General features: G+C 61.2%; 1 protein-coding gene across 3 annotated transcripts; it reads right to left on the minus strand.

The window, feature by feature from the left end:
* Nucleotides 1-1,774: 1,774 nt before the first annotated feature.
* On the minus strand, nt 1,775-19,174 carry EPS8L2 (EPS8 signaling adaptor L2). 3 transcript variants are annotated; one of them, XM_068555407.1, is made up of 21 exons: nt 18,978-19,174; nt 16,416-16,538; nt 16,259-16,314; nt 15,394-15,458; nt 8,630-8,791; nt 8,083-8,232; nt 7,915-7,994; nt 7,687-7,829; nt 7,531-7,601; nt 7,236-7,362; nt 6,955-7,043; nt 6,780-6,854; nt 6,419-6,567; nt 6,168-6,300; nt 5,953-6,053; nt 4,514-4,619; nt 3,757-3,870; nt 3,415-3,484; nt 3,109-3,289; nt 2,866-2,998; nt 1,775-2,779 (listed from the first exon to the last, which is right to left on the minus strand). In XM_068555407.1, the coding sequence occupies exons 2-21, from the start codon at nt 16,457-16,459 to the stop codon at nt 2,696-2,698; spliced, it is 2,133 nt and encodes a 710-aa protein (XP_068411508.1). In that variant the 5' UTR covers nt 16,460-16,538; nt 18,978-19,174; the 3' UTR covers nt 1,775-2,695. The 3 variants fall into 3 exon arrangements, with proteins under 3 accessions (XP_068411508.1, XP_068411507.1, XP_068411506.1); XM_068555406.1 differs by having other exon boundaries at nt 6,955-7,088; XM_068555405.1 differs by lacking the exon at nt 18,978-19,174 and having other exon boundaries at nt 6,955-7,088; nt 16,446-16,534.
* Nucleotides 19,175-20,672: the final 1,498 nt, after the last annotated feature.

The following is a 20,672-nucleotide window of genomic DNA, read 5'->3' on the forward strand; positions in this document are numbered from 1 at the left end:
TTTCTTCTTTTTTGTAAATTTATTTATTTTTTTAAATTTTTGGCTGCATTGGGTCCTCGGTGCCTTCACTTGTTGCGGAGCATGGGTTCAAGGCACGTGGGCTTCAGTAGTTGCAGCTGGCGGGCTCTAGAGCACAGGCTCAGTGGTTGTGGTGCACGGGCTTAGCTGCTCCGTGGCATGTGGGATCTTCCCGGACCAGGGCTCGAACCCGCGTCCCCTGCATTGGCAGGCGGATTCTTAACCACTGTGATACCAGGGAAGCCCTGTGCCTTGTTCTTGTCTGCGCCTACTTCCCGGGTACTGAGATCACTGGGTCACCAGGGAAGGTGGTGCTCAGTCACCCCCTGACCTGGGGGCCCTGGAGAGTGATGCCCTCAGGGTGGAAAGCAGAGTGACTCCTCATGCCTACCCAGACAGCTGTGTGACTTGGGCCCCTCACATCTGCCTGTTCTTGGGAGGGTGGGGAAGCCCCTCCTGGGAGCCCAGAGGCCTGAGCAGAGAGGCGGGGCCGGGGCATCTCAGAGCAGCTCCTGGGTAGTGAAGTCTGGCCTGGGGCCCCGGGGGAGAGGGTTCTGAGGGAGGGGCTCAGCCAAGCAGAGCGTGGGGCAGGGTGTGGGGAGGCTGTCCGGTCCGGGTTCCCCACTGCTGGCTGTTCTGGACCAGCAGGGTCTGTGGGTTTCTGGAGGAAGGCTGATGCCCTCAGCTCTCCCTTTTCATCTTGGGCTCCTTGTCTGTGGGGTCCTGCCCAGGCCTGGGAGGACAGAGCCTCCTCTCGTGGCCTGGGGTTGGGGGGGACAACCTTCCTTTCCCAGGGAGAGGGGCCCGTGGTGGTCAAGTCTCGGTGTGGCCCAGAAGGCACCAGACACCCCCAGTTGCCCTTGACTGGGCTCTGCTGGACAGACTCGGCCCAGCGTGGCCTGTGCCAGCTGGGAGTCGGGGCTTCCGAGGCCTGGCCCAGAGAGGGACAGTCGGCCCACCATCTCCCACCGTGAAAGGCACAACCTGCCTCTGGGTCCAAGCTTCCTGTGGTTGCCCATCAGGTAGAGACCCCCGGAACCGAGCCCTCTGGACACCGTGATCCAGGGTGGGTCCACCGGCTGCTTTGGGGATATGCAGGTCAGACGCCCCTGACCTGGCCAGGTGCTAGGGCACCCCGGCCGTCACACACCACAACAGGCAGCACCGCCAGCAGAGAGCACCAGAGGCCTCCAAGGGTGGGGCCCAAGTTCGCTCGTGGCCAGGTGGCTGGGAGCCTGCGTGGTGCGGAGAGCTGCCCACTGTGCGCTCAGGGACCCCTCCGCTCCTGCACGGACCCCGTCCCAGCTGGCCATCTGCCCGGCCCTGCAGGCCCACGCCCTCTTCTGGGGCAACTCCCTCAGCTTGGGCTCAGCTCTCTAAATCTAGTTTCCGTCTCTCTCCTGTGACTCATGCCCCCTCCCTCCCTGGAGGTTTGGCAGCCCTGCTCCCTACCGCTCCCACTCGGGCCTTCCGGACGGACATCAGGCCTGGGAGAGCCCCAGGCACAGAGTGGGCAGGGCCCCCCTCTCAGGCCGCAGCTCCCAGGAGCGTCCTCTGGGCCCTCTCACAAGGGTGTGGAGGGGAGGGTGTCCTGGGCCCCCCACTTGGGTCAGGGCTGAGCAGCCTCACCGGGAACCCCCCCAGCCCGGCCTGGCCGCAGCCTGTCTGTGCTCAGGAGCTCTTCCAAAGGCGCAATCCCGGGGGGCTCCAGGACCCACAGTGACCCCACCCCACCTCCAGGAGACAGACATAGGGCTGCTGGGAGACTTAAGTGGTTTAATGATATGGATTCTGAGCCTCGGTCACCTTTCCTCGCTGGGGTGCGACCCGCAGAGTCCAGGGCTCCAAGACTCACCCCCCAGCACACAGCACGCCAGGCAAGGCTGGCCTGAGACTTGCTCAGAGAAGGTTCCCTTCTGGCTCTGCGGTGGGGGAGCGGGCAGGGCTGGGGTGGGGGTGAGGGGTGCCCAAGGCCAGAACTCAGGTGAGTGGTGTTCAGTCCATCCTTGATCCTCCAGGTGGTGAAGGGAGAACGGCATGCGCCCCACCCCAGTGGGGCCCGGAGTCCCCCAGCCCACCCTGGGGGTGCCGTGTGCTGGGTGGACGCTGAGGGCAATCTCTGGGGGCAAAGGGCACCAGCCCAACCAGCTCAGAGCCAAGGGCAGCTGGGTGGCTGAGGTCTGCTGCCCTGGTGGCCCGCAGCCGGCCACCTGGAGGTATGGGGATGCAGTGGCTGCAGGGGGCCGTGGGGACAGGGGCAGGGCCTGAGTCACCTGCGCCGGGAGGAACCCCTGTGTGGACGGAGGCGGCCAGAGGAAAGGTCCCTGCCCCCTCCCAGGGTGTGTGCGTGGGTTCTGAGGCCTCAGGGAGAGCTGTGGGGAAGGGCAGGGCTGGGTCTGGGACCGGCACAGCTCTGGCCTCAGCGGGCGGGCGGACGAGGGGCTGGCACCACCTGGTGGCAAGTTTGGCTACGGTGGGCGTCGGGGAAGGTGGGGAGTGTGGGCCGGGGCACCGCTGAGCCGGAGGACAGGCCCCACGTGCCACGAGGCGGGCGAGCCGGTCCCCAGCCGGCACGACTCTCCGTCCGAGTCCACGGTCCGAAATCCGTACACGTACAAAAATAATACTCCAGCCGCGGGGGCGGGCCCTGCCGCGGGCCGTGGGCCCTGCCGCGGGCCTAGCTGTCTTCCTCCGCCCGCCTCTGGTTCTTGGAATGGAACTTGCTCATGAGCTCCTCCAGCTCCGACCCACCTTGCTGCTTCTGGGGGAGCCGGGGAACCCGCAGGTCAGTGTCCCGCCAGCCCCCCTTCCCGGGGCGCGCGGGGAGCGGAGGGCGGGGCGGCTCACCTCCAGGACGGCCTTCTGCACGGTGAGCTGGCTGTACACGCGGGCGCCCTCCTCCCCGCACACCTTCCGCAGCTCGTCCTTGTTGAGCGAGAAGAGCTGGGGCCCGGTCAGGATGCCCAGGTTCTCCACGATCCTGGGGGCGGGGGGCAGGGGGCGGGGCGGGGGCGTGAGGGCGGGGCCCCGGCCATGGGCGTGGCGGCCGCCGCGCCCGCCCCCTGCCCGCCCTGTGCGCCCTTCGCTCACCGGGCGCTGAAGGCCTTGGCTTCCAGCCAGGCGCGGACCTCGCTGGGGCCGGACTCGTAGGTGAGCGGCAGGTGCACGGGCTGGCTGCGCTCCACGCGGAAGTTTCGCGTCGGCTGTGCCTTGATGTGGCTGATCTTCTTGATGAGCTCGTCGTTGACCTCGTCCATGTGCTGCATCAGCTCTGCGGGGCGCCAGGCGGCTCAGGCCTGCCCGCGCGTACCCGCGTACCCGGGGCTCCCCTCCCCACCGCCTCCCCCGCTGGCTCTGGGCCCCCCGCCCATAGGGTCTGGCGGCCCCATCCCTCACCGCCTTTGTTCCCGGCAAAGCCTGGGGGCAGCTTGTGGGTTGGGCTGGCAGGACCCCAGTATTTCACCCCCTGCAGGGTGAACAAGAGGGGGGGGTGGGGGCGCCATTAGGTCAGCTTATCACCCCTCCCGGCACCCCTCCCCGCCCCTCCTCCCCCACCTCCCAGGACCTGCCCAGCCCCCCACCTTCCCAGACTCGGCCCGGAGCCAGGGAGCCCCCGCACCAGCCCCTATAGCCGAGTGGTCCAGGCTCCGGGCCCGGTCTTTCTCTGCCGCCCCCCCCCACCAACCCCCAGCCACCCGGCCTGACCCTGCAGCAGGACGGAGCAGACCTCCGCCTCACCTGCTCCAGGAGGGCGTCCTCCGGCCGGGTCTCGGCCAGGATGTTGCCGGGCACGTAGCCTGCCTGGCCGCTGCGATTTCGAAGCTTCCACCACTGGTGGTCGTCTTCCAGCACCTGTGGGCGCCGCATCTCCGCCATCACCCCTGACCCACAGCGCCCGCCCCCCCCCCCACCATAGGCACCAGTGCTGGGTGCTGGGACCACCGGTGTGAGCCCCTCTTTACTGATGGGCCAGAGAGAGTTCCGGAGTCCCCCCTGAGCCTGCTCCCCCCTCCCCATTCTACACACCTCCTCCAGGTGCCCCTGGCCCACCTGGCCTCCCACCCATCCATAGGGGCCACCGCCCCCCCCCCCCCCGTCCCTCCCAGCAGCACCCTAAGCCTCTAGCCTGGTTGCGGATATAGATCACCAACCCCCTCCAGCTGCTCCACTTTCTGTCCCCCAGTGGGTGGCCTGGATTCAGGACGGGCACAAAACTCAGAAAGTGCCTTGAGGGGGCTCCCGGGGTGGGCATGTGTGACAAGCCCCTGCTGGACTGGGGGGTCCCCCACTCGGCACAGGGAGGGCCCACCCCACCCTTCAGCCTGAGCCCAGCCCAACCCAGGGGCCCTTGGGCTCCCTCCGAGATCCCCAAGACAGGGAGGCCCCTCAGCCAGGCTGTGCTGGGGCGGGTGCCAGGCTGCGGACCCAGAGCGGAGCCCTGGGGTCAGGCGGACCCCTCCTCTGGACCGCCAGCCACTCCCTGGCCCCCACTCACCTCCAGGACCTCGTCCTTGAGCACCGACAGCTCGTTCGCGTTGCGGGCTGTGAAGTCGTAGAGGACCTTGACGTACTTGGCCATGGCCGGTGCGGGTTCGTAGCCCCTGTGTGGAATGGGAGGGGCTGAGGCTCAGGGCTGGGCTGGGGTCTCTTCCTGGGCCTGGGGGAGCGCTGGGGGCAGCAGCTTCCCAGGTGAACGGCTGCGTCCTGTTCTGCAGCACAGCGGCTGCGGCTGTCAGCTGGGATGGAAACTGTGACAGCCCCGTTGCGTCTGGGGCCCCCTGCGTGGGGGGGCAGCGGAGGCGGATGGGATGCAAGGGTCTGTGGGCACAGCAAGGCCTGCCCTGCCCTAGCCCCTAGCCCTGGAGGCCTAAGGGTCTCCAGGCCCAGCCCCCCAGGGGATCTAGAGCCAGGCGTGTACCCGAGAAACGACAGGCCATCCCTGGAAAGTGGCTGACCATGGGGGAGGGCCGGATGCTTTCAGAGCCGTAGTCCCTCCGGCACTGCAGACACGACGACGCAGGGCCGCCCGTGAGCTGCAGGGTCCCAGGGTGTCCCAGCCCTTGCACGGAGCAGGCCTGTGCCTGCCACCCGTGCTGGGCCATCCCTTCTGGTCAGTCTGGCCCCTGATCACGAGGGCACCCCTCATACAGGTGCAGGGCTCGGGGCCCTGGGGAAGTGGGGGCTCTGGGGCTGGGGCAGCCCCTGGGGCCCCGGTGGGGGGCTGTGTCAGGATTGGCCAGGGTGGACCGGTCAGGGGCTGGAGGTAAAAGGATGAAAATGTTTCTTGAAGGTGGCCCTAGGCCAGGGACCAGGGCATCAGGCTGGTGGGGCAAAGGGAGGGGCACACTTATTCAAAACATGGATTCCAGCCCCCTCCCCTCCTGACACTGAATCCTGGGGTCTGGTGGGTAATGAGCTCCCCAGGCAGGTCCTGGGCCAGGACTGAGAACAGAAAGTAGGAGGGGAGGGGAGGAAGGACGGGGACTCCCCCAGGCCCTGGGGCTGTAAGACATGGTCTGTGGAAATGTGTGCGGCCAGAGGGAGAGAGGCCGTTCCCACCCAGACCATCAGTCTCCTCCTCCGGCTCTGCGGCTGGGCCTAAATCAGCCCCAACAGGGCAACTGGGATCATTGAGACCATTTAAGTTCAGTGGTTTAGTAAATTTCTGACCATGATTCTAAAGCATAAACGTGGAGAAACAAAAAGAGATGACGTATTAGGTACGTCATCTAAGCACTTTATGGGTGCTTTCGACATTTTCCCCTCAATCGTACACCACAAAGTTGAAAGGAAACCCGGCTCTAGTGTGGAAAGCGTTATTTTGACCGTCGTTGAAAAAGGCATTTGCTGCCACCTGGTGGCAGTGTACCCACAGCGGAGCCTCCGGGATTTGAGGGGTGGGCGTCACACTCCGTCACTTTGAGCAGAGCTTACCTGTGAGCATGTGGGGAGCTGACGTCTCCCTGGGGTGTGGGCTCAGATGTGAGGCCATGCTTTGGGGAGTTTCTGAAGGACGTGCGGCTCACTGGAGTTGGCTGTGGGGAAGCGGACACCGGGGCTTGGTGTGAAGCAGGGGCTGGGCCAGGAGGGCAGGGCGGTGAGGGCAGTGGGCGGAGGTGGGGTGCAGGCGGGGCTGCGGGCGCTCTGACCTCATCACCGGGGGCTGATGCCAGCCCCTCCACCTCCCAGGGGGCCTCCTGCAGCACGTCCAGGGGTGGCTCCCAGCCGCTCTGGAACTTGGGCACATAGGGGGGCACCTGCGGCTCCCGAGGCCACTCGGAGCTGGGGTGGGAGGTCCTGGGGTGAGCTGTGTCCACCGACCAGAGCTGGCCCCACCCAGGACCCCCAGCCCGCCCGCCAAGGGACCCATCCTGGTGTGCGCCCCGTGCCACCGCCCTACCGGGGTCGTGTCCAGGTCTCCCCCAGGGACTCCCACAGCGCCATCTCCTTGGGGACCAGGTGGCCGCGCAGGAAGCCCACAGTGTCTCGGGAGAGCAGGGGGCTGGAGACGGAGCGAGCAATGTTTGGGCCACCACAGGTGCTGACGATCTGGGGCACAGCGGGGCGTCAGAGGCCCCCCCTCCCACCCTGCGCCTGCCCGCAACACCACTGGCCTGCCCACTGCGCCCACCACTCAGAGTGCAGACGCCGGCCCCAGCCCACTGCCCAAGGTGGGCACTTGCTTCCCACCAAGTCAGGGGCAAGCCCCCCAGGCCCCCGCTCCCCCACCCCAGCCCCTGCCTCCCCCCAGCCCCAGGCACCAGATCCAGAGGCCCGAAGAGGAAGTGCACCAGCTCAGCTGCGCTAGGGTTCTGGATGTGCTTCTGCAGCTTGGCCTGTGGGCAGGGAGCAGGCCGACCTGTGGGGTGGCACCAGGGACAAGGCACCCCCCCCCCAATATCAGCTCGGAGGGATGGGGTGGGCCGCTGTACTCACGAGCAGGTTGATGGCCAGCTTGGTCTTCTGGAAACAGTCAACAAACTCGGCCTCGGAGGGGGGCCGTGCTCGCAGCGTGAGGACGCCCTCTGGACAGGGGGTTGGCGGGTAAGCCTGGCCGGCCCGTCGCTGCCCTGGTGGGTCTGGCCTCAGTCTGATGTCGCCCACCCGCTGAGACCGGACCTGGCTCCGCTCAGTGGCCACTGTGCTCCCCACCTCCACTCCTGTGTCCGCCCCGATGCCCCTCCCCTGCCCGGTGCCCCCCACCCCCGTCCCCGCACCTGCCGGCCCCTTCTTCCCCTTCTTCTTTCCCTTCTTGCGCTGGTTCAGCTGCTTGAAAGCCTCAGCGGCCTTCTGCAGCCGAGCCACGAACCACTCGATGTCGTCCAGGGCGCAGTTGAGGATTTGCTGGGGTCAGAGCAGGGGCAGGGGTCAGCCTCCGGCGCCCCACCCGCTGCAGGGACACCCCCACCTGCTGCCTCTTGGCCCCTGGCCTGGGGGAGGGGGTGGGTGCTGGCTGGGGGTTGGCCCCCGGCGCCCGGAGTGGGTGGGAGGTCCTGCCGGCCCGAGACCCACCGTCTCCTTCTCGATCTTCTGAGCCAGCACGGCCCTCGGCTCCTCGTCCTGCGACTCCCAACGGCGAAAGCCTGGACGGGCGCAGAGCTGCTGCTGACTGAGCCTCCCCCCCGCCGCAACCCTGCTGCCGCCCCCAGCCCATCCCCCTCGGCCCACCTGGGTCTCCGAGTGGCGTGGGCAGGCCCACTCGGTTCTTGGTGGAAGGCGAGTCCCTGCCGTAGCGCTGGAAGGGGATGGGGGCCGGGCCCTGGGACGGGGGCAGGACGGACTGCCGCTGCCGGATCTTCTCCTGGTGGCCCCTGAAGTGGGACGAAGGGCGGCTGAGCCTGGCCGCAGCCCCAGCCCCAGGCCCGGCCCCTCCCCCCGCCCCTCCTACCCCCCTACTTGAGGGTCTGTGGCCGCAGCTTCTTCCCCAGGCGGCAGTCGGCCAGCGCGCTCTCGATGTCCTCATGCACCAGCTCCGCCTGGGGGGACGGGGCGTCAGGCTGGCTCTTCGGGGGATCTGCGCTCCCCGCCCCGCCCCTATCCCGCCCCCCACTGCCCGCCCCTCACCTCCACCTCGTCGCAGTGGAAGAAGTGGACGTCGGGCTTGCTCTGGTCTGAGTCCTGGCACACGAGCAGCAGCACCGACGGGTAGCGTAGCTGGTTCAGCACGGTCTGGCTGTGCCGCACGGTCGGCAGTGGGAAGTTCTCCAGCTCCTCCTGGGGGACAGGCGGCCGGGACCGGGCTTGCCACGGTGCATGGCGAGAGTCCCAGACACGGATGAGGGCTCACGGCCATGGGCACGGGGAAGACCCGAGGAGCGGATGCCGGGGACATGGGCTGACCGTGGGCGTGGCCTGTGGCGTTCACGCCACGGATATGGCACGGAAAAGGAACGTGGCCTGGACACGGACCCCACGGGGCAGCGTGCACACGACGGGCCCCGCCTCGGTACAGCCGGTGGAGCAGCTCTGGCGAGGGGGACATGCCCCTGCGTGGCGTGGCTCCCCTGTACTCGTCCTGCTCCCTCTCCCACAGAGGCCCAGCGTGTCTGGGTCACTGCCTGTGCCTGCCTTGCAGGATGGGCGAACGCCCTCCCTCCTGCTGCCACCATACCTGGGATTCCACGTCCAGCAGCCGCAGCGACTGGTCGTTGACCTGCAGCAGCACCTCCTGTGTCCAGATCTTCTCCTTGGAGCTCAGCTGCACCAGCTTCCGGATGGCATCTTCCACGGACACAATGGCCTCACTCTTGTCCATGATGAACGTGGCCAAGTGCTGGGTGGGCAGGCAGGGGGTCATTCTGGGTGGAGCCCTCCTGGTGCTAAGAACCAGGGCCAAGGGGCTGCGCCCTGGGGCTCTGAGGGGCTAGGGCCAACCTTGGGGGTCCGAGGGGGCCACGGCCGACCCTGGGGGCCTGATGGGGCCACGCCAACCCTCGGGGGTACAAGGGGGCCACAGACAACCCTGGAGGTCTGAGGGGGCCACAGCCAACCCTGGGGGGGTCCGAGGGGGTCACAGTCAACCCTGGGGGTCTGAGGGGGCCACAGCCAACCCCGGGGGGTCCGAGGGGGCCACAGCCAACCCTGGGGGTCTGAGGGGCCACAGCCAACCTTGGGGGTCTGAGGGGGCCACGGCCAACCCTGGGGGGCTGAGGGGGTCACAACTAATCCTGGGGGTCTGAGGGGAACATCCCTGCCCTGGGGGTCTGAAGAGACAAAGCCCCACCTTGGGGGGGTTCTCTGCTCTCCTCGGGGGATGTCTGTGGGGGCAATGGACATGCCCTGGCAAACCCCTTGGCAGCCCTACACACACAGCCCCCAGCCCACCCACATCTGCCACTGGGCTCCGGGACCAGGCTCCCTGCCCCCCCAGCAGCCCTGGTGCAGGCTCACGACAGGGCCTTGGCATGTGCCACCTCTGCCCGAGTCCGGTCTCCCCCAGCTCGCTCTTCCTTCCGGACTGTGCTCGGGCACTACCTCCCCGCCTGCCTGGCCACAGCCTCACTGTGAGCACGTCCCTGACCCGCCCTGTGTTTATCATCGTCCGACTTTATGCTGGACATGACATGCGTCTTTGTTTGCTTTCTGGCTGCTGTCTCTCCGGTGCCTGTGACAGTGCTGGGCCCCCAGCAGGCGCCCAGTGACTGTGACGGGAATGAATGAGCAGCCCGTGGGGACTCTTGGCCCGCCCCGCTGCTCTCTCTCCAAGCCTGGCTCAGGCCCCTCCTCCTTCCAGGATCCCCGACGTGTCCTCGCTGACCTTTGCTGAATTCAGTAAACAATGCTGGGACAGCTGGGTGAACACACTCACAGCAACTCCAAGCAGTTAAGGCTTAACCACAGAACATGGAAGCGTGAAAGTGCTAGAAGGAAATACTAGGTAATTTCTGATAATCTCAGGAAGGCCTGCTTCACCGGGGGACTTTGCTAAGCAAAGAGGAAAATCCAGATGCTCAGAAGACAAGACCGGGACTTCCCTGGTGGTCCAGTGGTTAAAACACCGAGCTTAAACTGCAGGGGGCGTGGGTTCGATCCCTGGTTAGGGAACTAGGATTCCGCACGCCACGTGGTGGGGCCACGAAAAAAAAAAAAAGGGAATAAAAAGACAAGACCAATAAATCTGACTTAATAAAAAAAAGTTTCTGCCTGAGAAAAAAATACCACATACAAAATATTTTAAAAACCACACAGATATAATAATAGATATAATGGAGGTGATGTAGGCTAATTTTCTTGATACAGGAAAAGGCCAACATGCATTACAATGATAGTTCTTACTTTGTTAAAAGCTCTATTTTGTTCAATAATTAAGGATACCAACGATAAATGAATAAAGAATGAAAGAATATATAAACAAGTAAAAGATTAACAGCTCAATAGAAAAATTGACAAAAGGTATGAACAGAGAGTCTATAGGAAAATAAATATAAGTAACCTTTTAATATAGAAAATTATATGCAGGGGAATTCCCTGGTGGTCCAGAGGTTAGGACTCTGTGCTTTCATTGCCGAGGGCCTGGGTTCAATCCCTGGTTGGGGAACTAAAATCCCACAACTAAGATCCCACAGGCTGCACGGTGTGGCCAAAAAGTGTGTGTGTGTGTATATATATATATATATATATATATATATATACACACACACACACACACGTATATCTGCAGACTCATTCAATACAAGAATTGCAAATTGAAGCTGGAGACTATGACTTTAGGAATGAGTTTTCACCTATTCTGTGGTGCAGTACTAACAAGCCCTTGTGGGTTACACTGGCTGGTTAAAGACGTGGAGAAGGAGGAGCCCTTGCTCCGCACTCGCCTGGCTGCTCTGGGGAGGAGTTGATGACACTGGACCAGCCCACATGCTTCCCTCTTACAATCCCAAGGCAACCTGCACACGTGTAGAATGTGGCACGGGTACAAGGCTGCTCCCTGCACAACTCTTGGAGGCCAGCCTACATGTCCATGGGCAGGTTAGAAAGACACTGGGCAGGGGAATTCCCCGGTGGTCCAGTGGTTAAGAATCCGCCTTCCTATTCAGGGGACACAGGTTCGATCCCTGGTCAGGGAACTAAGATCCCACATGCTGAGAGCCCGAGCACCGCAACTAAGACCCGACGCAGCCAAATAAATAAATGAATAAAACGCTAAAAAAAAAAGAGAGCGGGCAGGGGACTTCCCTGGTGATTCAGTGGATAAGACTGGGCGCTCCCAATGCAGGGGACCCAGGTTCGATCACTGTTTGGGGCACTAGATCCCACATGCATGCTGCAACTAAGAGTTAGCATGCTGCAACCATGAGCCTGCATGCTGCAACTAAAAAGATCCCGCATGCCGCAACGAAGACCTGGCGCAGCCAAAATAAGTAAGTAAATAAATAGATAAATATTAAAAAAAAAAAAAAAAAGGGACTTCCCTGGTGGTCCAGTGGTTGAGAATCCGCCTTCCAATGCAGGGGACGTGGGTTCCATCCCTGGTGGGGGAACTAAGATCCCACATGCCGCAGGCAACTAAGCCCACGTGCTCTAGAGTCTGCATGCCGCATCAAGAGAGACGCCCGTATGCAGCAACTAAGATCCAACGCAGCCATAAATAAATAAATAAATAAATAAATAAATAAATAAATAAATATTTTTAAAAAGAAAAGAGAGTGGGCAGAAACATGCAGTGACTATCAGGCAGCTGGTCTGTCTGCATGAGGCGCATTGTCAGCAAAATACTGCACAGCCAAACCATCCCAGCCATGCCGTCCATGCATTCCAAATGACTGAAAACATACAGAGTGTATTCTCTGACCAGAATGGGATTAAGTTAGAAATCAATAACAGAATGATAACTACAAAACCCTATTAATTGGAAATTAAGCAACACACTTCTAAATAAATCATGGGTCCATATTTGTAGAAATTAAACAGCACACTTTTAAACAACAAATGAGTGAAAGAAGAAATCACAAGGGAAATAAGAAAATACCTAGAGACAAATGAAAATAGAAACACAACATATCAAAACTTATGGGATGCAGCAAAAGCAGCACTAAGGGGAAATTTGTACCTATAAATGCTTACATGGTTAAATGCTTAAAAAGAAGAAAAATCTAAACAACCCATGGGTCAAAGAAGTCACAAGGAAATTTAGAAAATATTCTGAGTTGCAGCAACATGGGTGGACCTAGAGATGATCATACTAAGCGAAGTAAGTCAGACAGAGAAAGACAAATATCATATGATATCACTCATATGTGGAATCTAATTTTAAAAAATGATACAAATGAACTTACTTACAAAACAGAAACAGACTCACAGATTTCGAAAAAAAACTTAACGGTTACCAAAGGGGAAAGGTGGGGAAGGGATAAATTAGGAGCTTGGGATTAACGTACACACACTACTATATATAAAATAGATAACCAACAAGGACCCACTGTGTAGCATAGGGAATTACGTTCAATATCTTGTAATAACCTATAATGGAAAAGACTCTGAAAAAGAAGGAATACATGTATATGTATAATTGAATCACTTTGCTGTACATCTGAAACTAACACAACATTATAAATCAACTATACTCCAATAAAATAAAATTTTAAAAAAGAAAATATTCTGAGCTGAACAATAATAAAAGCAAGCACATCAAAACTTGTGGAAGATAGCTAAAGCAGTTCTTTGAGGAGCTTTATAGCTTTAAATGAATGTCAGAAAAGAAGAAAGACTTAATATCAATGGTCTGGGCATTCCTCTTAAGAAACTAGAAAATGACAATCAAATGAAACCCAGAGTAAGTGGAAAAGAAGGAAAATAAGAGCAGAAACCAATGAACTAGTAAAATACACAAACAACAGAGAAAAATCAACAAAGCCCAAGGTTGGTTCTGAAAAGACCAATGAAATTGATAAACCCTTAGCAAGACTGATCAAGAAAAAAATAGAGAAAACACAAATGATCAATAACCAGAAGGAACGAGGGGACATCACTACAGATCATACAGGCATAAAAGTGAATTCATAATAAAAGAAAACTTCCCACAAAGGAAACCCTATATTCAGGGCCTCACAGGTGAATCCTAACAAATACTTAAGAGGGAAATCACAACAATCTTCCATAAACTCTTTCTGAAGACTAGAGGAGTAGGAACATTTCTCCACTCATTTTATAAGGCCAACATAACTCTGATACCCAAACCTGCCAAGGGCATTGCAGGAAAAGAAAATTATAGACCAATGTTCTAATAAATATTAATGCAAAAAAAATCCTTAACAAAATAGTAGTAAATTAGTCTTGTCAATACATACAAAGGATAATAAACCATTAGTAAATGAAGTTTATCCTAGAAATGCAAGGTTGGTTCAACATTTAAAAAAATCAGCATGATTCATTACATTAACAATAGTAAATACATTTCAATTGAGAAAGCATTTGATAAAATTCGACAACTTTCATGATAAAAGCTCTCAGCAAATAAAGAATGGAAAGGAACTTCCCCATTCTAGTAAAGGGTATCTACAAAAACATACAGCTTATAAAATGGGGAATTCTGAATACTTTCTTCTAAGATTGGACACAGGCAAGGATGTTCACTATCCTTACTTCTATTGAGCACTGTCCTGGTAGTTCTAGCCAGGGCAATAAAGCAAGAAAAACAAAGTGGCTAAAATTAAGAAATTAAGTACTGTATTTTCAGACAAAATGATTGCGTACATAAAAAAATCCAATGAATCTATAAGCAATTCCTGAAACAAGTAAATGAATTCAGCATGGTCTCAGAATACTCAATCACTATACAAAAATTCAACTGTATAAAACAAATGCTGGGACATCCCTGGCGGCGCAGTGGTTAAGAATCCACTTGCCAATGCAGGGGACACGAGTTCGAGCCCTGGTCTGGGAAGATCCCACATGCCACGGAGCAACTAAGCCCATGCACCACAACTACTGAGCTAGTGTGCCACAACTATTGAAGCCTACACGCCTAGAGCCCGTGCTCCACAACAAGAGAAGCCACCGCAATGAGAAGCCCGCGTACCTCAATGAAGACCCAACACAGCCAAATAAATAAATAAATAAATAAACCCACAAGGCTTTGGTGCCCCCCCTCCCATTGCCACCACCTCTCACCCTCCCTCTTGGCCTCAGCTTCCTCATCTGGGAGGGGTCAGCAAACCTGCCCACATCCCCAGCCTTGCTGGCTGCTGGGCAGGCAGGAGACGTGGCCCCAGCCTGGGTCCTTCCACAGGCTAGCTTGGACCAAAGTCTAGGAGAAGGGCTGGGAGGCCCCGCTGGCACAGGTGGCTCCTCACCAAGGAGGGCAAAGTCCCTCCCACAGAGAGGTGGCAGAGCTGCCCTTGGACGCTGAGCCTGCAGCAGTCATGAGCTGACCACACGAGACGGCCCCTGCCTGCCCAGGTTGGCAGGGAGGGCTGATCACCAACACAGCCCAATGCAAGAGCCCTAGAGACTCCCATGTCTCATTGCACCCACTGTATAGATGAGAAAACTGAGGCTCAGAAAGCAGTGACTCACCTGGCTTCTGTGGGCATGGAGGGCTCTAAGGGGAGGGACGTTCTTACCTTCCTGGTCCAGGCCCCCCACCTTCCTCGTCTAGGGCTCCCCACTTCCTGGTCCAGGGCTCCTCACTTTCCTGGTCCAGGCCCCTCACCTTCCTGGTCCAGGGCCTTCACCTTCCTGGTCCAGGGCTCCCCACCTTCCTGGTCCAGGGCTCCCCACCTTCCTGGTCCAGGCTCCCCACCTTCCTGGTCCAGGCCCCCCACCTTCCTGATCCTGGGTCCCCCTCCCTCCTCCCACTTCAGCCATTCCCAGCCCTGCTGTCCTGCAGGTTTGGACGATGACCAGGAACCAGGAACTTGGCCGGCTGCCAGGAGCAGGAAGGTCATTTTAAAAACATATTTCCTGAGTTCTAAGTGTGAATTAAAAGTGACCTAAAAGCAAAGGCCTCCGGAGCTGGCGGCTCGTCTAGAGTGCAGTTACCCATCTTGACTGTCCAGGCTTAGTGGGATTAGCCATCGAGGACGTCCCTGCAGGAGCTTAGAAAAGGGCGTCTGCTCCACCTCCTCCCTCCTAATCTAGCTCCCTGTTGTGAGGCCAGGATGACAGCTTCCCTCCCACTGGGGCTTCCGGGGGCACCCAGAGCTGTCCTTGCCTTCCTGTGTTGCCCCTGGCATCCCTCTCCCCGATGTAGCTCCAGGGTTCCTGTGCCCCTCAGACCGGGAGCTCCCCAGGACCGGAGGGAGGCTCCCCACCGGCGGTGAGCCCAGAACAGGCCGCCTGCTGTGGGACCACTTCTCCCCGGGCCTCAGTTTCCCCACAGGCCCGGGGACCCCGGAGCACAGAGGACAGGAGTGCCCTGTGGGGTGAGGGGCTCACCTGGACGTGGTACTGGGAGGTCTCGTGCATGATGACATTGGAGTTGGAGTACTTCTTCCTCTGAGCTGAATAAGGAGACACAGTCACTCACCCCTGAGGGCGGGACCCCAGGTGGGGCCGCAGGGAGGGCAGAGTGCAGGCGAGGAGGGCTGCTCTGTGGACCCCTTGTGGCCGCCAGGAAGGACACAAGGGCACGGAATGGAGGGACGGCCCCTCCTGGCAGAACACGGAGCTCCCTCGGTCCCCAGGAGGGACCCCCAGCTCAGAGTGGTGATGGCACAACTGTGTCCGGGGTCTGTCCTGGAGCGGACGCAGGAGGCTCGGCCTCCTTTCATGGAGGCCCCCTGCCCACCTTCCTGGGGAGGGGTCTGGTCCAGGGCTTCCCCCAACTCTAAGAGCTGCCAGCTACCATCTCCCTGCCTCTTCTTGCCCCTCCCTGGGGTTCCTTGCATTCCAGAGGCGGCACTGCATGGCTGGGGGAGGGTCAGAGCTGGGGGAGGTGGGGGCCGGCCAGGGCCCGCCCTCCCAGAGTAGACACCTGGCACTCAGTCCAGCAGGAGCCCCCGCCCCTGGAGGATCGGGTGGCGGAGAAGAGCACAGAGAATCAATATTGATGCTCCCTGAATTATTAGTAAGGCCTCTCCCCTTACTGGCTCACTGTGGGGAGGGCTATTCAGTGGCCAGAGTTTGGGGGAGGGACCTGAGCACCTGCTGGTTGATTAGGGTCCAGGGGCCTTCTCTGGGTGCCCAGGGCTGACCCGCGTCTCCCTGGGTGGGGGCCTGGCACAGCCCTGGGGAAGGGAGTAGGCGAAACCCTCCCAGCCGAGCTGGTCCCCGAGGCCTCTTGTCCTCAAACCTCACTCACCAAACAGGTCCTTGGCACTCATCTTGGCCACACCGTCAGACTGGCCCAGGCTGCCACTGCAGGGGAGGGGCTGGTGAGGGTGGGGCCCATGCCACACCCCTCCCTGGGGACTACGGGTGGGTAGCGGGTGGTGGGGGCCTAGTGGGTGGGGGCTCACTTGGCAGCACCCGGGCAACAGCTCACAGACCCTGATTGGCTCATGGCGTCCTCGACGGTGGCTGGCGGTGAGAGGGCAGACCTCAGAGTGGCCTGGGTCCAGGGCTTAGTGCCTGGCCCACACCTAAGTGCACAGGGGAGCCAAGCTGACACCTTATCGTGACCTGGCCGGGGCCTTGCTACCCCAGCACAGGGCCTGGGTCTCCTCCCCATCCCTCCCTGGATGCAGGGCCTGGGGCCCCGATGGCCTGGCCAGATTCCCCAGGGTGCCTGGGCAGGCAGTCCTCAGGGAGCAGAGCCCTGCCTTCTGGACACACCAGGACCACCCCTGCTCCACATCCCACTTGGTGTTCACTGCAGCCCCATCTCCCCCTGGACCCTCGGTCCTCTACAGGGACCCCCAGGACGTGCCAGCAGAGGGGTCCCACCCCCAGAGGCTGTCTGGAGTGGGGCTGCGAGGAAGATGTCCTGGGGGCTCTGAAGGGGGGTCGGGGGAAGAGGCACCTTCCAAGCAGAGGGAACAGCATGTTTAAAGGCCCTGAGGCAGGTGGGAGCCAGACAAGGGAGAAAGGCAGCAAAAGATGAGGCTGGAGCCCAGGGTGAAGGGTAGGGGGCCCGGGGACCCAGAGCCCAGGGTGAAGTCCAGACGGAGCCCACCATCTGAGGGGTGAGCAGAGCCTGGTACCCCTGGGCCAGGCTGACATGTCCTGTGGGATTCTGTGCTCCGTGGGGACCTCTGGGTCCACACTGTGCCGCATCAGATGCCACCAGTGATGCCATCCATCTGTGGCTTCAGTGTTTAGGGGGTTGCAGGGTTGGGTCGCAAGCCAGGGGTGCTGGTATCCAGGGCAGGTAGTACCTGGTACCTGGTAGCTTGTACAAGTACCTGGTAGCTTGAGCAGGTACTACCTACAGGGAAGGCTCCCAGGAGGTGTGAGGGACCCGGGGGCTTCAGGCTACCCCCTCCCACATGCCACCGAGGGTCCGGGCTTGGCCAGATTCCTCTGTCCATCTGTCCGTGGAGAATGTCCGGAATGCTCATGACCTCAGTGGGTGAGCCCGAGTGTTTGCTTAATGGGATTCCTGGCGGGCTGAGCCGAGGGTGCTGGGCACGTGCATCCAGATACACACACACACCTGGGCGAAACCCAGGCCTGTGAGCACACAGACACCTAGGTCGAGACATTCGGCCTCCCCTAGGGGGCGGGGTGGGGGGCCTCAGGGCCAGCCAGGGAGGTGGGTCCAGGCATCTGGGTTGGGGAGCAGCTGGGGGAGGGGCCGCTTACAGGCCGGCTCCAGCGGGGAGTAAGGGGGCTTCTTCAGCTGACTGGGGTGGGGATGGCACTAGCCCTGAGGGCCCCAGGGCCCAGGCTGCACTTCGGTTTCACTGTGGCCATTTTCCGGGTGCAAAGGAAGGCCGGGTATGGTGCCTGGTCAGGCAGGGGGAGGGGGAGGAGGCCCAGCAGGGCAGGGAGGGCAGAGGGACCAGCTCCAAGTTCAAATTCCAGCTCGCAGCTGAACGACCTTGGGGAGGAGTCAGCTTAAGGCCCAGGGAGCCAGGTGGGGCCCTGGGATGGGGGAGACTCTGGGGCTCTGGCTGTGCCCAGGTCTGGGCCCTGCGGGTTGGGGGAGGGAAAAGCCTGGGAAGCTGTAGGTGGGGAACAGGGCGCCGAGCTTGCACTTGGGAGACAGAGGCAGGCAGAGAGCTGGGCGGCGCTGGACCCCTGACTGCACTGGGCAGGGCCAGGAGAGGCCCCGCCACAGGCCGTGGGGGAGGTGCAGAAGAGGGAGGAGAGGCGGCGCCAGCTGGGCTTGGCCTCCCAGCGCAGCTGGGGCTGACCACATCTGGGTGGGGCACAGATGGTCGGTGGCGCACTTCAGAAGCACCGGGAGCCCTGCTTACCCGCCTCCCCTGCCACCGGGACACCTGAGGCACAGGGGCTGCCCCAGGCCAGCCCAGCCCAGCCCAGCCCAGGTTGGAGGCACACAGGCCCCGGCAGCTCGGCCCCCAGCCTCCTCCCTGAAACTCCCACACCCCAACCTTAACCGAGAGCCTGACCCCGGCCTGATGCGTCCCTGGCCCTGCGTTCCCGCCTGCCTCGGACACACAGGAAGCCGGCTAGCACGCCAGAGGAGCCCCCAGTCCGCCCCGGCAACACTGGTGCAGATCCTTTGAGGGGCAGGGGCTGAGGCTCCTCAACACCGCTTCACTGGAGGAGGGGTTCCCTCCACCGAGCCCCAGGGCTGGGAGGCGGCCGGCTGACTCAGAAGCCACTGGCTTACAAACATCGCCAGCGCACGGCGCCGCCCCAGGACCGGACGGGGCAGGCCAGGCCGCAGGAACCCGGCTGCGGCCACCAGCCCAGGGAAAGCCCGCGGGCCCGGCGAGGCCCCTCGCGCCCGATGCCCCATGCGCCCCGGCCCGGCCTGCAGACCCAGGCCAGAGCCCCGCGTCGCGCTGCCACCTGGGGAAACTGAGGCCCGGGCAGCCCGCCCTCCGTGCGCTCGGCTCCCCTGTGGCTCCAGGGCCAAAGCGGGTGCGGGCTCCAGGCGGGGCACTCACCTGCTCCTCTCGCGGCCCCGCGCCTGGCCGCCCACTGGTCGCTTAGTACGCGCGTCCGTCCGCCCGTCTGTCGGAGCCTGGCTCCCGAGGAGAGAGGGACGCGCGGAGGAGCCGGGGCGGGGCGCTGGGAGGAACCTGAGCTGCAGGTTAGAGTCACCGTGTGCGGCCGGGCACTGGGCAGGGGCGGGGGTGGGACGCGGATGCCCCGCCCACCCCGCCCCCGCTCAGGACCCCGCCCCCACCGCGGCTCCCCGCGGACGGTCCCCACAGCCACCCGGGTCCCTCTGCGCAAACCCCACCCCTAAAGCGGGGGCGCTGGTGGACGGGTGGGCGGGGCCGGGAGCCCATCCCTCGCTGGGGTGCTCAGGGCGGCAGCGCGCCCCGACGCTGCTCTGAGATCTTCCCGGGGCAAGCCCAGCTGCCTGCACCCCAGAGGGGTGGCGTGGAGCCCTGGGGAGGTCAGACCTGCCCCTGCCAGGTGCCCCCAGCCTCAGGTGCCCCAGGACCCGGGGCCGAGTCCCATCCTCTTCCACTGGGGCCCCTCGGGTCTGGAGGGAGTGCTAGGGCCAGGCTTTAGTCTGAGTGAGTCTCAAAGGTAGGACCATGGGCCAGAGGCTCTGCAGCCCTGCTCCCTGAGCTTGCCAGGTCCGGGGCGGGGGTACCTCCTCCACGATCTAGGAGCTCCTAAAGTCTCTTTCTTTGTGTCGCCAAGCCCAGTGTGGGCACCCCCTGAGGAGTGGGGTTATCCCATGGCCGGGGAGGGGGTGTGTCGGGACGCCTGTGGCCTACGCTGTCCTTGAGTGCCAGGGCAGCGTTGGTGTGAGGGCGCTCCGGGCAGTGACCCCCGCCTTAGGCCGGGCCCCAAGCTCTGCCCGCGGTTCTGTCTTTCCTTCTCCTGAACTGACCCCCAGGATGGCCGTGCCCACCAAGCTGGGTGAAGAGGTCAGGCCGGGTGGTGGTGGGCACCCCCAGGCACCCCAAGGCTCCCGCTGTTGTCCTGGGGTGGGGGGAGCAGGAGAGGTGTGCCAGGACGCAGGGTCCCAGGTCCGTGGTCCTAGAAGGGCACGCAGCTGGTGTTTGCCAGGAGCCCCAGCTAAGGAGACACAGTGTCCTGGAAGGCCAGCGGCATTGTCCCTCCCCACATCGCTAGGACCTTCCTGCCTGTCTGGGGTGTTACAGGTGAGCTCGCACAGGGGTGCAGGGAGTGGCCTTCGTCCTCCGGCCCCGCCCTGCCGCAGAGCCCTGGCGAGGCCTGGCTTCCTGGTTCTGTCTCCCCTCTGCTGACAACGTCAGCAGAGGGGACGGCACGCCAGCCCTTCCAGGAGGCTGAGCCTGAAAGGGCAAAACGTGGGAGGCACGCAGGGAGGGGAGCAGCCGAGGTGGGCGCTCTCTGCTTCTGAAATCAACGTGATTGGCATCAGATCGGGAGCACTGACCCCCTCAAGAATGCAGTTGGGGGCCTGGAGTGCCAGGCTGCTTGGTGGTCACCTTGAGTGTGGTATGCCCCGTGGCCAAAGCGATGCGGATGTCAAGGGCCTGGCCCAGACTCTCGGGCAGGCTGTGAACGCGGAGGACACAGGTATCTTGCTGCCTGGGTCTGCAGGGGAGGGGCTGAGGTTCCCAAAGACAGCAGGTGCACCCATCGCGGCCTCCCTGAGCCCATGTGGGCGGGAGAGGGTGGAGCCCTGCGGAGCG

The sequence above is a fragment of the Eschrichtius robustus genome, chromosome 11, assembly GCF_028021215.1.
Source record: "Eschrichtius robustus isolate mEscRob2 chromosome 11, mEscRob2.pri, whole genome shotgun sequence".
NCBI lineage: Eukaryota > Metazoa > Chordata > Mammalia > Artiodactyla > Eschrichtiidae > Eschrichtius > Eschrichtius robustus.

Coding starts and splice junctions, on each gene's coding strand:
- EPS8L2 (XM_068555406.1), bottom strand. CDS start 16,459: ATGAGCCAATCAGGGTCTGTGAGCTGTTGCCCGGGTGCTGCCAA. Junction 8,792..15,393: donor CCTCCCAGTACCACGTCCAG/GTGAGCCCCTCA, acceptor CTGCCCACCCAG/CACTTGGCCACGTTCATCAT. Junction 6,054..6,167: donor CATCAGCCCCCGGTGATGAG/GTCAGAGCGCCC, acceptor GCTTCCCCACAG/CCAACTCCAGTGAGCCGCAC.